This window comes from Solanum dulcamara, chromosome 9 (assembly GCF_947179165.1).
Source record: "Solanum dulcamara chromosome 9, daSolDulc1.2, whole genome shotgun sequence".
NCBI lineage: Eukaryota > Viridiplantae > Streptophyta > Magnoliopsida > Solanales > Solanaceae > Solanum > Solanum dulcamara.
Window position 1 is genome coordinate 76,467,712 of NC_077245.1, and position 15,608 is coordinate 76,483,319.

Consider the following 15,608-nt stretch of genomic DNA (forward strand, 5'->3'; position numbering starts at 1 on the left):
ATTTCACATCTTTAGGATAGCTCTCACCTGAGCTGGCGGATTCAAGATTTTTGCCTTTTGGCTTCAATTTTAGAGATTTTTAATCATTGAACTGAACCCATTATATTCTTAAAGTTATAAATTCATACCTATGATTTATTGCATTTTTCATGGATTTTTATACATCCGCGTCAAAAGTACTGGATTTAGATGAACCTGTTATCTTTGAACTGTATCTGCTCAAAAGTGGAAGTTTACCTTCATGTTGCAAGTTTCAAACTCTAATTTCTTCCATGATGTTAGCTATTTGTCCTTGTGGACTATGTTGCTGGGATTCTTCAAAATTCATGTCGCACTCGTATCTCTACGATCAGGGGCGGAACTACAGGGGTGCGAGGGGTGGCGACCGAACCCCCTTCGTCGGAAAATTGCACTATATATATACTGCGAATTTTGTTATTCATGTACAAATATTATTTTTGCATCCCCTTAACAAATGGAGATTGTGGATTAGTGGATAAGGCGCCTGTGATTGAGCCTGCGGTCGTGGGTTCGATTCTCGACAATGACACATTTTTTTACTTTTTTCATCCAGTCCCTTATTTTTTAATTTTCTTGAACCCCCTTATCAAATATTCTGGTTCCGTCCCTGTCTACGATATGAGTGTGGGTGTGGGATTTGCGCCGAATTTAAGTCAACTTACGTTGGATGCTTTGACTACATTTATGTTCAAGAAGTATAAATAGACAGTGTATTTGGCTTGATTTTCGGGTTACCTCATATTTTTATTTGGACAACAAAAATGAAATTATTGAGATACTTGCAAGTAGACAATAAGTATAAAATAATTAATCAAAACACACAATAACAATTAGCAAATATATGAAATAGTTGAAATACACATAAACTTGGTTCAAAAACCATTGTTTTACGTGGCCAATTTATGGAGATTCCATCTCTAACACTGATAAATATATAACATATAAACATCAAATCTAAATAAATATTTATGAAAGAAACTAAGTTCACATACTATGCATTAATTAGCTTGATGTAAATATTGAGTCCGACTAGACAAATGGAACTATGAGACCCACAATTAATCAAGGTTCCCTTTCCTCTATTCTCACCTTCCTTGACTATACGGTCACTGTAGCTGAACCCTCTAACATACGGCGCTGCATTGTACGGATGGATGGAGCGTAAGAAGTTCATCTGAATTTTTTTTGATTGAAAAATTTAAATTTAACGCTATGCCTTATCCTTAGCGCGTTCCTCTAAGTAGGGCTCAAAACTAAAGATACTTTGTATATAAAGTTAAAGCTGTTCTTTTTTATGTATTAATAGTACTCTTAACACGTTTTGATGGTTGTTACCTTTTTGTCCTATGTTATTATATTATATTATTATTACTTTAACTGCAATATCTGTTTTCATTGTTAAAGTTTATTGTATTGTATTCGTTCTTATGCATGTAATGAAAAGACTCATAATTAATTTGATGTAATTATATTACTATTTTATTATGCTCGCTCTTATAGTTTAATAACCTTTATTTTACAAAGGTTATATTTACAAAATATAATAAAATAGGCATAAAAATAAACATCCATGGTAAATAAGATTATAGAATATGTAGTTGACATTTAAAATTCGAGCAAGAGATAGATCTAGCATGAAAAGTAGAAATTCAATAATTTTTTGTTCAATTTTTATTGAGAAATTTCTTTTTGGATTCTGAGAATGTCCTAGTCAATTTTAACATTATTTATGAGATCGAGAAATTGAATAACAAAACCTCCTCCTGAAATAAAAATGTACACTCATGCATAAACTTTAAACTCTAAATCCGTCAATCAGTAACCTAAAGGCTAAAGAAATAAGACTTCTTCAGACAAATTTAAGCCAAAAGACTAAAAGGAGTAAGACTTCAAGAAGACATTTGAATTCAAGACAAAAAGACTAAAGAAAACAACAAAATTTCCTAAACTTAATTGTCATATCAACAAAGAAATGTTGTTTTCATAAATAAGTTCTGCACCTAATTAACAAATCTTGGCAATATATATTGACTAATTCTCTCATGTAATTATCAAATAAGCAGACCACACAATGCCTATAAACTTCCAATAAGTTTGTGGAAAATAATCAACAAACACACACCCACACCCACGTTCTTATCTTCAGGTTTAATGTTTTACACGTTCGTGCAGTGGCGAAATCAGAATTTTTAATAAGGGGTTCAAAATCTGAAAAAGTAGACACACTAACTAGCCGAAGGGGGTTCGACATCTACTATTTATAAATAAAAAAATATTTTAACCACGTATAAATAGTATAATTTTTTGCCGAAGGGGTTCGGATGAACCCCTGGACACATGCTAGATCCGCCACTGCATTCGTGAATTACATCGACCTCAAATTAATATATGATAATAACTTTATTGTCTGTTAAAGTATAGATAAAAACAATTGGAACCATGTTTAGTCTATCTTGTAAATTTTCTGCATGTAGTTTTTATTTATTTATACGTCACTAGAGATTCCTTCGCTCTTAATAAGATATATAATCCTGAGAATGGAATATTCCTAATAGGAAATATTTTCCCTTTAAATCGGCCCTGTGAAATTAATTGATCAATAAATTCTAAATGCTAGGTAATTAAACTAAAAAAAGGAGCACGATCTTTAATAAATAGGGTTCAATTTCTTATATGGCCACCTAACTGATGATTATTATTTCATAAAGTAATTTTTTTCAACAAAGAAAGCAAATTTATGCAATAATAACATTGAGTTAAATGATTATTTGAGTAATCAATTCTAAATAAATTTGTGGAATATCAAGTAAAAATGAGAAAATCGTCTTTATATATTTCATTTCTAAATGATGATAACTTTAAAAAAAATAATGAGATAATTTGATCAGAGACAGAATTCAAATTTGAAGTTCATTGATTCCTACACCAATTTCATAAAACTATACAATAATAATGGTACATAATCATATATTTATAATTATTTAGTGAATTTCTCAATATATGTGTATATATATAAGCTTTAAATAAAAATTTTGTAATAATTATGCTATCAATGTGTCACTTTGAATCCTATTTAGAATTAGCTTTCACTCTATTTTCACTTTCATATCGTCTTGCACTTATAATATCGAATTTAACTTTCCGTCACCAATTTTAATAGAAAAAAGCGTCGTCATTGACAGTGACTAAACTGTTAAGACTTGGTATAATCACCATGTTTTATATTATTTTTATGTAAATAAACAGTGCTAGCAAGTTGGAAGAATGACCAAGTTTTTCAAATTGACTAGAAAAAAAGACTTCATTTTTTTCAGTGACATTTTTAGTGGACATGCACTCATGTGGATACCAAAATCTTCCAAATTCTATGTGGAAAATATTGTCATATAGTATTATATTATTGTAAATAATTAATTATTTTTTTTATCTTTGTTAGAAGTCCCATATTCACTAATCACTACAAAGAATAAATAATTTAGCGACATTTATTTAACGACGATCATATAATTATCGCTATATTATATTTAGCGATAATAATAAATATAAATATTTATAATCAACACTTTATAAAAATACCACTAAAAGGCGACTTTAGATATAATGACATTAATTCAATTATGGCTAAATATTTTTTGCGACAATAAAGAAAAATATATTATCAGTAAAGCCTCTTTTGTTGTTGTAATTGATTTTGTTATAGTAATTGAGGGTAAAACGTTCAGGCCACTGAAAAATATGTCTCACATACCTTATTTTCCTCCCTTTAACATGTTAAGATGGAAATTTCCTGACAACATTTTCTCCATTTTCAAAGACAATATGACACTTTATCATGTTTCTCTTTCATGCCTTTTTAAGAAAATATTAATTAAGTAGATATTTAATTTTTTTTATTCTCATGATATCTTAAGATATAATTTATCTTTATTAAAATTTTATTAAGGTGTTTGTACGTAGTCTTCAAAATAATTAATATTAAAAATAAAATATAAAAAAATATAATTAATTTTGTCTTGAACTTTTAAAATACTTCTTGTGTTCATTTTTACTCTCCAATTTGCACTTTGCATATTCTTTAAAAAATAATAATTGATATGAATGTTTTTCCACAATACTCATATTAAATGATGTTTAGTATTAAGTTTTAAAAAAATATTTGAGAATAAGTAATTAGCGTTTATAATAAAATAAAAAATGATATATAATTTATATATATTAAAAATAACAAATGAAAATGAACTAAAGAAGTAATTACCTAAGGGTAATTATTCCTTTTTTTTTGGCACACACTTTCCACGAAAGTTTGTAATTAGGGGAAAAAACGCATAGAGTCAAATTTCTCAATTTTGTTTTGATATTTTTTATTTGCTATAATAAAATACTATTATAAAAATTATATGATATAATATAATATAAAAAATTGACTCCACAAAAAATAAAAATGTTATAATAAAATATTATTATCAAAATAGTACATGAGTCACTATTTGATTTCACAATGAAATCATCCTAATATTTCCTTTTCCATATCCTAACCCTTCTAAGATGAAAGATTAAATCAATAATTTTGTCTTAAATATTATTCTTTAGAATATAATAATTGATATGAATGTTTTATCACAATACTCATATTAAATGACTTGCCTCACAACTTATTCTCAAGAGAGAAAGTTTAAGTATCTTGGGTCCGTACTTCAGGATAGTGGGGACATCGATAATGATATCACACATCTCATTGGGACGACATGGATGAAATGAAAGCTTGTGTCTGGAATCTTGTGCGATAAAAAGGTACCACCCAAACTTAAAGGGAAGTTTTATAGAGTGGTTGTTAGATCGTCCTTGTTGTATGGGATGGAGTGCTGGCCAGTCAAGAACTTTCATGTTCAGAAGATGCATGTTACGGAAATGAGAATGTTGAGGTGAATGTGTGGTCATACTAGGAATGACAAGATTAAGAATGAGGTTATTCGGGAGAAGATAGGAGTGACCCCTGTGGTGGACAAGATGAGGAAAACGAGGTTGAGATGGTTTGGACATGTGCAAAGGAGGTGCATTGATGCCCCAGTGAGGAAGTGCGATAGGCTGGTTGTAGGGGAAAATCGGAGGGGTAGAGGTAGGCCGAAAAAGTATTGGGGAGAGGTGATTAGATAGGATTTGGCGCAACTCCATATTACCGAGGACATGACCCTAGATAGAAAGGAGTGGAGGACGTGTATTAGGATAGAAGGTTAGTAGGGACGTATTTTGTTGTGTATCGTGTTTCTATTATCACACTATTTTGTTGTTATTGGTGTTTCTTTATTCTAGACTTTACATTTCCCTTTCTTATTCATTGTTATGTTGTCTTCATTGTTTCTTCTTATTTTTCTTATTTTACTTGAGTTTGAGGCACTTGAGCCGAGGGTCTTTCGAAAACAGCCTCTCTACCTGCTCGAGGTAGTGGTAAGGTCTGCGTACACTCTACCCTCTCCAGACCCCACTTAGTGGGATTTCATTGGGTATGTTGTTGTTGTTGTACTCATATTAAATGGTGTTTAGTATTAAGTCTTGAAAAAATATTTGAGAATAGATAATTAATATTTATAATAAAATACAACAACAACAACAACAAATCCAGTATAATTCCACCATGTGGTGTCTGGGGAGGGTAAAGTGTAGGCAAACCTAATCCTCACCTTGAAAAATAGGACGACTGTTTTCGGAAGACCCTTGGCTTCTAATGAGGCAAGAGAACGAAGCAGAAGGGTGAAGTATGGTGGCATGCGGAAATGATACTTGAATGCTACAAACACTATTTATAATAAAATAGAAAAAGAAAATATATTTTTTAAAATGTTAAAAATGACATATAAAAATGAATGAAAATAGTAGTTAGCTAAGGGTAATTATTCCTTTTCTTTTGGCAGACACTTTCCACGAAAGTTGCAATTAGGGGAAAAAACCATATAGGCCTGTTTGATAATTCACTTTGATAATTGGATTTGGTGTAATTTGATTTAATTATACTTTTTGTATATTTGGTTGATCATGTAATTACTTGATCAGCATGTAATTGAGTGTAATTGACAGGGGATAATTACACTCTCCAATTCTTAGGAGGAGATTGAAATACTGATAAAAAGTAACTAAGCTTGTAATTACACCATGTAGTTGCCAACAAGTTTTTTTTTTTTTTTGATATGTTTTAGCTGATGTAATGAAATAGTATTATAAAAAATATATAATATAATATAAAAAATTGATTCCACAAAAAGTAAAAATGTTATAGTAAAATATTGTTATCAATATAGTACATGAGTAACTATTTGATTTCACAATGAAATCATCCTAATATTTCCTCCTCCTTTTTTTCCATATCGTAACCCTTCTACGATGAATTATAATTAATTTTACTATTAATAGTTATGCTAGGATAGATAAGACCCTTCTACTTTGATTAAAAAATAAATAGATTTTTTATTTGTTAATGAACTTTGGTTGCAAATCAACTTAGTCAGGCCTCAAAGCAGGTATTGAGTACCGTACAATTTTCACATCCAACTAAATTGTTCCCAAACACTAAGAGTCTCGTGATCATGAAGATCACTTTTAACCCTCTTGTTGTTGTGTGAGTTGATGTTAATAGCTTCACTAATAATAGGGATTTGATCATTATGAAGATTAAGACAATCTTGTTCTTCCATAGCCAAGCTTTCATCATGGGAACTTAATGCCTCCATTTTAGTAACATTTTCCATACAAATTCCTCCTTGATTTATAGTTGATTTTGATGGTTCCCTTGTTATCATTGGTGCAACTGGTCTCCGATCGAATGCTCGAAAACTTCCAGATATGACATAAACTCGACATAAACTCATTTCATGCCTCAACTACAATTACAGTGATAAAATTAGCTCATAAAATCACGACATGTTTAATTCATATAAGTTTGGGTAGGTTAAACTATGTAGCCTAAATTGATAGATGAAAAACATGTAAAAATATTTAAAGAAATTGTTTTTGTTTAATATTATATATATATATTAAAGAATTGTTTTGCACTTATAGAATTTTTGGATAATTAAATAACTTATAATAAAAAAACAAATAAACTAAAACTTGATAAGAGTTAGGGGGTCAGGGTGGAATATATATTCAATATGAATATCTATATTCATATAGTCAATCTTAATTTGTTTGAAGCTGAGACGATATTATTAATTTTCTTATAATATTAGTAGACAATCCCTAATGAGGTTTACAAGTATCATTTTTTAAGATAAAAATGAATTAGTTTCCTTTTCAAATATACAGTATAACTTCATAATTAAGTAAGGTCTGAAAATGATAGAATGTACATATATTTTATCTCTACTTTTGTAGGACATAAACGTTGCTTTCAATAGACCCTCGACTCAAGAAATTATTTATTTTTTCCAAATAAGTTCGATAGAAATGCACGAGCCAAAACCTATGATGAATTCAAAATATCGAAGAAAGAAAAGTACTGACAGTAAAATAGTATTACCTTTGGAATAGAAGAAGTTGAAGAGTTTGAATTAATTTCTTCTTCAATAGCTCTGTATTCATTCATTTTCCACTTAGTTTTTTTCCCAGTTGGTGCTTTTCCTTTATAAAATACCATACTTTTTTTAACTCCAATAACTTTACTATCTGCTGAATAAACATAACTTGGAGAACCAGTTGCTTTCCAATAACCAGAAGTTGTTGTCCTACAAGGTCTTCCTCCTCTAGCTTCTCTTTCTTGTCTTGGAACAAAGAAAAACCATTGCTCTGTGTCTCCCATGCACAATTCCCCAGGAAAATCTGCGTAGAATATTATACGCGGTTTAAGTTTTATTACATAATCATATCATTTGTAAGAGCGAACTTTTCTATGACGGTGTTGTTTGTCTGGTTATGTTTTGATTGCTATAGCGAAATATTGTTATAGAGAATATATGATATAGCATAGCATACTACGCCACTTAAAAAAAATAAAATTCAAACGAAAATCTTTGATACATTTTGTTGAAATTGGTTCCTTAACGTTGAGTCAATTTTCGATAATAAATCGAGGTTTTTAGTATAATATACATTAAATATACTATCGTGGTATATAACATAGAATTCAAAATTTAACTATGAAAAAATGTTTTTTAAAATGGTGATCAAAAAGAGAAAGAAATGGGCAAGAAGATAAAGGAAAATAAGAAGTAGAAGAAGATATTTGTGGCTTTGAAGATGCCACATAAATTAGGACAAATGAAGTACTAATTACAAATAAATTTCTATACTAAGCACTAAACTATCAATATATATATACCTTAAATTCAAAATCATAACCATGAAAAATGATTTCTTTAAAAGTAGAAGAAGAGTTTGTGTACTTGGAAGATGCTACATAAACTGGAACAGATGAAACATTAATAAAAAGTAAAAATTTCTATAATAAGCACTAATCGACAACCTAATGATAAAAATGATAACTAAATTGATATAATAGGTTAAACGACACTGATACTATCGATATATATATAACTTAAACTACAAAACTCTAACCATTAAAAATGGTTTCTCAAAATAGTAATCAAGAATGAAGATAACCAAATGATCAAGAAGTAGAAGAATTTTGTGTACTTGGAAGATGCCACATAAACTCGAACAGATGAAGCATGTAATTGATAATCAGATAAAAACAACAACTAAACAAATATAACATGTTAGACGATACTGATACTATCGAAATATATAACTTAAACTTCAAAATTATGAATGAATAAGATAAAGAGAATTAGTTGTGTACTTGGAAGTTGCCAAGGATCAAGATCATAAATAGTAACCACTGGAATTACTCTATCAAGCTCTGGCCTTTTTCCTTCAAGCTTTTTATGTAAATAAAAAGATATTAACTCTTCTTCTGTTGGATAAAATCTAAATCCTGGTGAAATAATTTTCTTCTCTTCCATTTCTTTAATTTCTAAAAAAAAATCTACTTTTTTTCTTGTTTTGGTTTTGTTTTTGTATTTGCTATATTTATAGTATTTTCCACAAAATGGGACAAGAGCGTTAGCGTGTAAATGGAGAATTTTTATTTTATTTGATTGAAATTTCCACACGGTTTTAATTAGTTGTCTGTTTATGTTCATTTGTACCTTTTTATCTAATTAATAATCATTTCTTATTTTGAACAAGTCAATCTTTTTTCTTTCTTTCTGTTTTTTTCAAGTGATGTCTCAATCAAGCTTTTTTTTTTGTACTTTCAAGTAAATTTATCCCAAATTTTAATCTAAAATAGAAATATATGGTTCATAAAGTATTAATCTATGTTTCCTAAAAATGATAATTTAATTTTTAATCCTACAAAATATCTTCCTCTATATCAAATTTGCTTAAAATACATTATTTTATATCTATAGATATTTATGTAAACCTTCTAAAAACAAGAAAGAGTCAATAAACTTTTCTATTAAACGGGTGACCCACATAGTTATTTTATGATTTTTTTTCTATTTGATAATGTAACTAATTCATTTAACCAAACCAACCTATAATTCCAATCTAGAACATTTCATGTTTTAAGTGTGTCTATAGAGAAAGCTAGAGTTAAAACAAAATTGATTTAAATATCGAGAGAAGAAGCAAGTTGCTACTAATTTAATTATCTATTATTTCATCACATATATTTATTCAACTAATTGCTATGTACGAAATTCAAAAATAAAATAAAAATCGGACCACAAAAGTTTATCAAAATTCAAACCAAATTACTCCTTGCTTAATCCACTTGAACCCCTAATTTAACGCACCAAAGTGAAACAGAGAGATTTTAGATTTTGATTTTTTTTTTATTATGGTCTATAATCTAAATTCGTCAAATTTATATCATATATATGTAAATTAAAAGAGTTTACGGGGTCACAAATGAAAACTACAAACTACAAGGGTGTAAACTGTAGTTAAAAAATTCAGCAGGCCGGTAGTTTGAATTTTATTGAGCAATTTTCAAAGTTTTGGCGGAGTTTAGTCCGGTGACAGGGAAAAATAGGGGCGGTGGCGTATCTATAGAGGTAAGTTTTGCATATATTTTATCCTGATTACTAATTATGGGACTATACTAAATATGGTGTTGTTGTTAATATCTATACCTTATAAATAGGACACCGACAAGTACAACTCATTTTAGAGTGTTTACTTGTCTTTGCAATGCACTCACAAGTCACAAAATCAATGCACAAAGCATATGGATCATAAGGACAACTCGATGCACAAATCGTATGAATCATGCTTTGAAACAAAAATAGAGCTACACTTGGAATCTTTTTTTGTTTACTATTGATTCTACTTGAAGTGATTTGATAATGTAAAGTATTTAAACAGTTAGTATACAAAAGTTAAACTCAAATAAATGAATTTAACTTAGAGTTTAACTTCTAAACGTCAATAATGTAAAAGAACGTTTACACGATCAAATACCTAAATTATAACAAGTAGTAACTGTTCATAAAAATTAGTGGGAATAGTAATATGAAAAATAAGGTATGTGATTGATTACCTACAAATTAAAATGCAATAATTTTGTTAATTTTTTTATTATTCTATCAAATTTAACTTATATTCACTGAGTGTATGTTGAAACGTCTATACTATCTCTGCATTTTAATTTGGCACAAAAGGTAATTCACCTTATTTTTTAGATCACTAATTTCACTTGTGGTAGGTAATACCTGCAATTAGTTTTTGAAATAACTTGATAGTAGCGAAAGAATTTGACACAATTGATGGAATTTAAAAGTCAACAAATGTATTTGCATGGGAGAGGTTTGCTTTTCATATAAAACCATCAAACGAAATGCCATAAAATTGCAGGTTCTGCCTTTTGAATGAGATGATCTTTAATTTTTGTCCTATAACAATTGGACTTGTGCCTAATGAAGCATAAGTTCTTTGGAAACTGAAATCATGTCCGAACCTATCCAAAAAAGGAACAAAAGTGCAAATGACCCACGAAATGGTCTTAAATCATTTTTGTTGCTCCTTTTATTTATGAACATATTAACCACTTCCAATTATGAAATAACATAACACAAAGGCTATATGAAATTTCATTAATCAAACTAGGAACAAGTTAATAGAAGACACAGACGCATAAAAACAAATTATTGCTGGATTATCCACTTTCTATCACAAAATTCTTCACGAAACATACGTAATACAATTGGTACAACTCCAGCTGTTACAAGTAGCTTTTTTATTCATTTAAAGTTAACCAAAACGTGAAGGACTTCCATACCCTGGTGGGGGTGGACTTGGTGTAGGTTTGTAGACAGGAGTGGGTGATGGGCTTGGTGGTGGAGGCGATGGACTTGGTGGAGGTTTGTAAACAGGAGTTGGTGGTGGACTTGGTGGAGGAGGCGGGGGGCTTGGTGGAGGAGGCGGTGGACTTAGTGGAGGTTTGTAGACAGGAGTAGACGGTGGGCTTGGTGGAGTAGGCGGAGGGCTTGGAGGAGGTTTGTAGACAGGAGTTGGTGGTGGGCTTGGTGGAGTAGGCGGTGGACTTGGTGGAGGTTTGTAGACAGGAGTGGGTGGTGGGCTTGGTGGAGTAGGCGGAGGGCTTGGTGGAGGAGGTGGTGGACTTGGTGGAGGTTTGTAGACAGGAGTTGGTGGTGGGCTTGGTGGAGGAGGTGGTGAACTTAGTGGAGGTTTGTAGACAGGAGTGGGCGGTGGGCTTGGTGGAGTAGGCGGAGGGCTTGGTGGAGGTTTGTAGACAGGAGTGGGCGGTGGGCTTGGTGGACTTGGTGGAGGTTTGTAGACAGGAGTGGGTGGTGGACTTGGTGGAGTAGGCGGAGGGCTTGGAGGAGGAGGCGGTGGACTTGGTGGAGGTTTGTAGACAGGAGCGGGTGGTGGGCTTGGTGGAGTAGGCGGTGGACTTGGTGGAGGTTTGTAGACAGGAGTGGGTGGTGGGCTTGGTGGATTAGGCGGAGGGCTTGGTGGAGGAGGTGGTGGACTTGGTGGAGGTTTGTAGACAGGAGTTGGTGGTGGGCTTGGTGGAGGAGGCGGTGGACTTAGTGGAGGTTTGTAGACAGGAGTGGGCGGTGGGCTTGGTGGAGTAGGCGGAGGGCTTGGTGGAGTAGGCGGAGGGCTTGGTGGAGGTTTGTACACAGGAGTTGGTGGTGGGCTTGGTGGAGGTTTGTAGACAGGAGTGGGTGGTGGACTTGGTGGAGTAGGCGGAGGGCTTGGTGGAGGTTTGTACACAGGAGTTGGTGGTGGGCTTGGTGGAGTAGGCGGTGGACTTGGTGGAGGTTTGTAGACAGGAGTGGGTGGTGGACTTGGTGGAGTAGGCGGAGGGCTTGGTGGAGGAGGTGGTGGACTTGGTGGAGGTTTGTAGACAGGAGTTGGTGGTGGGCTTGGTGGAGGAGGCGGAGGGCTTGGTGGAGGAGGTGGTGGACTTAGTGGAGGTTTATAGACAGGAGTGGGCGGTGGGCTTGGTGGAGTAGGCGAAGGGCTTGGTGGAGGTTTGTAGACAGGAGTTGGTGGTGGGCTTGGTGGAGTAGGCGGTGGACTTGGTGGAGGTTTGTAGACAGGAGTAGGTGGTGGACTTGGTGGAGTAGGCGGAGGGCTTGGAGGAGGAGGCGGTGGACTTGGTGGAGGTTTGTAGACAGGAGTTGGTGGTGGGCTTGGTGAAGGAGGCGGTGGACTTAGTGGAGGTTTGTAGACAGGAGTGGGCGGTGGGCTTGGTGGAGTAGGCGGAGGGCTTGGTGGAGGTTTGTACACAGGAGTTGGTGGTGGGCTTGGTGGAGTAGGCGGTGGACTTGGTGAAGGTTTGTAGACAGGAGTGGGTGGTAGGCTTGGTGGAGTAGGCGGAGGGCTTGGAGGAGGAGGCGGTGGACTTGGTGGAGGTTTGTAGACAGGAGTTGGTGGTGGGCTTGGTGGAGGAGGCGGAGGGCTTGGTGGAGAAGGTGGTGGACTTAGTGGAGGTTTGTAGACAGGAGTGGGCGGTGGGCTTGGTGGAGTAGGCGGAGGGCTTGGTGGAGGTTTGTAGACAGGAGTTGTTGGTGGAGTAGGCGGTGGACTTGGTAGAGGTTTGTAGACAGGAGTGGGTGGTGGGCTTGGTGGAGTAGGCGGAGGGCTTGGTGGAGGTTTGTACACAGGAGTTGGTGGTGGGCTTGGTGGAGTAGGCGGTGGACTTGGTGGAGGTTTGTAGACAGGAGTGGGTGGTGGACTTGGTGGAGTAGGCGGAGGGCTTGGTGGAGGAGGCGGTGGACTTGATGGAGGTTTGTAGACAGGAGTTGGTGGTGGGCTTGGTGGAGGAGGCGGTGGACTTAGTGGAGGTTTGTAGACAGGAGTGGGCGGAGGGCTTGGTGGAGGTTTGTAGACAGGAGTTGGTGGTGGGCTTGGTGGAGTAGGCGGTGGACTTGGTGGAGGTTTGTAGACAGGAGTGGGTGGTGGACTTGGTGGAGTAGGCGGTGGGCTTGGTGAAGGCTTGTAAACAGGAGTAGGCGGAGGGCTTGGTGGAGGAGGCGGTGGACTTGGTGGAGGTTTGTAGACAGGAGTTGGTGGTGGGCTTGGTGGAGGAGGCGGTGGACTTGGTGGAGGTTTGTAGACAGGAGTTGGTGGTGGGCTTGGTGGAGGTTTGTAGACAGGAGTGGGTGATGATGGTGGTGGCTGGTAAATAGGAGGTGTTTGAATAGGTGGTGAAGATATAGTAGGAGGTTGGTCATAACCTGCACTTGGTAGCAGCTTCAATAGTGATCTCCTATAGACCTTTGGTTGAGGATAATTTACATAAGACACCTTCTGAGAGGTCGTATATGCTGGATAAGTATGTTTAGGTACCTTAGGAGGTTTTCTCTGTGGACTTGATGAAGTTCCATAGATGGACAATAAAGGTTGTGAAGGTGTATATACATATGTAGGCTTAGCATACACTGGAACTGATTCTCTGTATACTCGCGAACTCGCGGTTGATTGTCGCATAAGTGATGTAGCAAAATTGTTGTCCGCAACAACCTTATTGCTAACACCAGAACAAATGTAACCGGATTTTGTTCCCTCCTTGCATTTCTTGGAAACATCTCCACCAACAAGAGAGAAAAAGAACGCAAGAAAAAGTAGTGAAACACAAAATGGCTTGTTAAATGAGTTTTTCATTGTAAGAAAGTTAATAGTCATTGAGGCTTAGCTCTAATGTATTAAAATTTCTTCACAATATATTACTTTGATTGAATGCTGAAATTGAGAAAGGAAACTTGAGCTTTTATACTAAAAACACTTGAAAGAGACTATTATCAACTACGAATTCGTGTCGAGACGAGGGAGGTTTTACCATTGGATTTTTCTGCATGATCTAAAGCTTTGTGAAGACGAATGTCAAGGTTTCATGGTGGGAAATGTTACTTTGAAAATTTTGCCTTTGTTTTTGTTTGTAGTAATGAAAGAGTTAATAAGTTGGTTAGTTGGAGATAAAATGGTAATAAAGATATTCATCCACTTTCAACCTTTTGTAGAGTCGTAAAGCTTTTGAAGTTTCTTGAATTCAATGAAATATAAACATTTTGACAATTTCTTAAATTGAATTGTTACATGTTTAAATCTAATCTAAGATTGTTTCTTGGGTTTTGAGTTGAAAGGGTGGTAAAAGTGTATAAAGAATACTCAAATCAGAAATGATACATCTTTTTATAATTTATAAGTATAGATAGATATTCAAAAAAAGCATAATAAACTTGTAATGTCTCTGATTTCAAAATGATCAAATGATACCTTAATTAGAGATTTACTTAGTTGCATTGCAATATAGTGAATTGTATAGAAGCTTATTGCTTAATTGGTTGAAATATACTGCTCATAATGGTGAGTCATATTTAATATCCGTGAGTCATATTCAATATTGGGAGTTTGCCTCGGTTTGATACCTTTCTTGCGGTGCGTTCTTTATTTTTTTGTGAATTTTTGTGAATGTGATTATGTGAACTGTTCAACTATTTTTTTCAAATATTGATAGTATGCGAACAATATTCTGTATATGGTTTTGCTAATAGTTGTGATGCACAAACTTTAGTATAGCAATTTTGAAGTTTACATTAAGTTCAATCATGTTCAGTGTTACTCTCTATATTCCATTTTACGTGACACGAAGAAATGATACATTTTTATATGCCGAAACAATTTAATTTTAATCCTTGTTGAAGTCAAGCAAATATCAATAGTTTATTTCAGACTATAAATTTTTAAAACGATTCTTTCTTTCTTTAATTCTTATGCTCAGTTAAACATTTACATAAAGTGGTACTTCTACATCTTAGACACTAAATTTCAATTGATTACATAAGACTAATAATCCTTCTTTAAAAAAGGATGTGAGTGATGAAAGTTTTATCTACACAGAGTACTCTATAAGATAGATATTCAGAAAAGTATAATAAATAGCAATTATCTGATTTCAAGAAAATTAAATGATACATTCAAAACCTTAATTAAAAATTTACTTTGTTTCATTTCAATTTGATTCACAAATTTTGGTTTGGAGCTTATCATGTATAGTTAATATGAAGCTTACAATTAGTTTAACTATGTTCAATGTTACTCTCTTTATCGCCTTTTCA

General features: G+C 34.0%; 2 protein-coding genes across 2 annotated transcripts; both read right to left on the reverse strand.

The window, feature by feature from the left end:
- Positions 1-6,266: 6,266 nt before the first annotated feature.
- Positions 6,267-9,000, reverse strand: LOC129903010 (NAC domain-containing protein 90). Its single transcript, XM_055978487.1, has 3 exons — positions 8,810-9,000; positions 7,532-7,830; positions 6,267-6,893 (listed from the first exon to the last, which is right to left on the reverse strand). Exons 1-3 carry the CDS (start codon positions 8,970-8,972, stop codon positions 6,555-6,557), a joined length of 801 nt encoding a protein of 266 aa, XP_055834462.1. The 5' UTR covers positions 8,973-9,000; the 3' UTR covers positions 6,267-6,554.
- Positions 9,001-11,268: 2,268 nt separating this feature from the next.
- Positions 11,269-14,154, reverse strand: LOC129903820 (proline-rich extensin-like protein EPR1). The gene has a single exon (XM_055979336.1). It carries the CDS (start codon positions 14,152-14,154, stop codon positions 11,269-11,271), a length of 2,886 nt encoding a protein of 961 aa, XP_055835311.1.
- Positions 14,155-15,608: the final 1,454 nt, after the last annotated feature.

Coding starts and splice junctions, on each gene's coding strand:
- LOC129903010 (XM_055978487.1), bottom strand. CDS start 8,972: ATGGAAGAGAAGAAAATTATTTCACCAGGATTTAGATTTTATCCAACA. Junction 7,831..8,809: donor TGATCCTTGGCAACTTCCAA/GTACACAACTAA, acceptor TATTCTACGCAG/ATTTTCCTGGGGAATTGTGC. Junction 6,894..7,531: donor CAACTTCTTCTATTCCAAAG/GTAATACTATTT, acceptor CTGTAATTGTAG/TTGAGGCATGAAATGAGTTT.
- LOC129903820 (XM_055979336.1), bottom strand. CDS start 14,154: ATGAAAAACTCATTTAACAAGCCATTTTGTGTTTCACTACTTTTTCTT.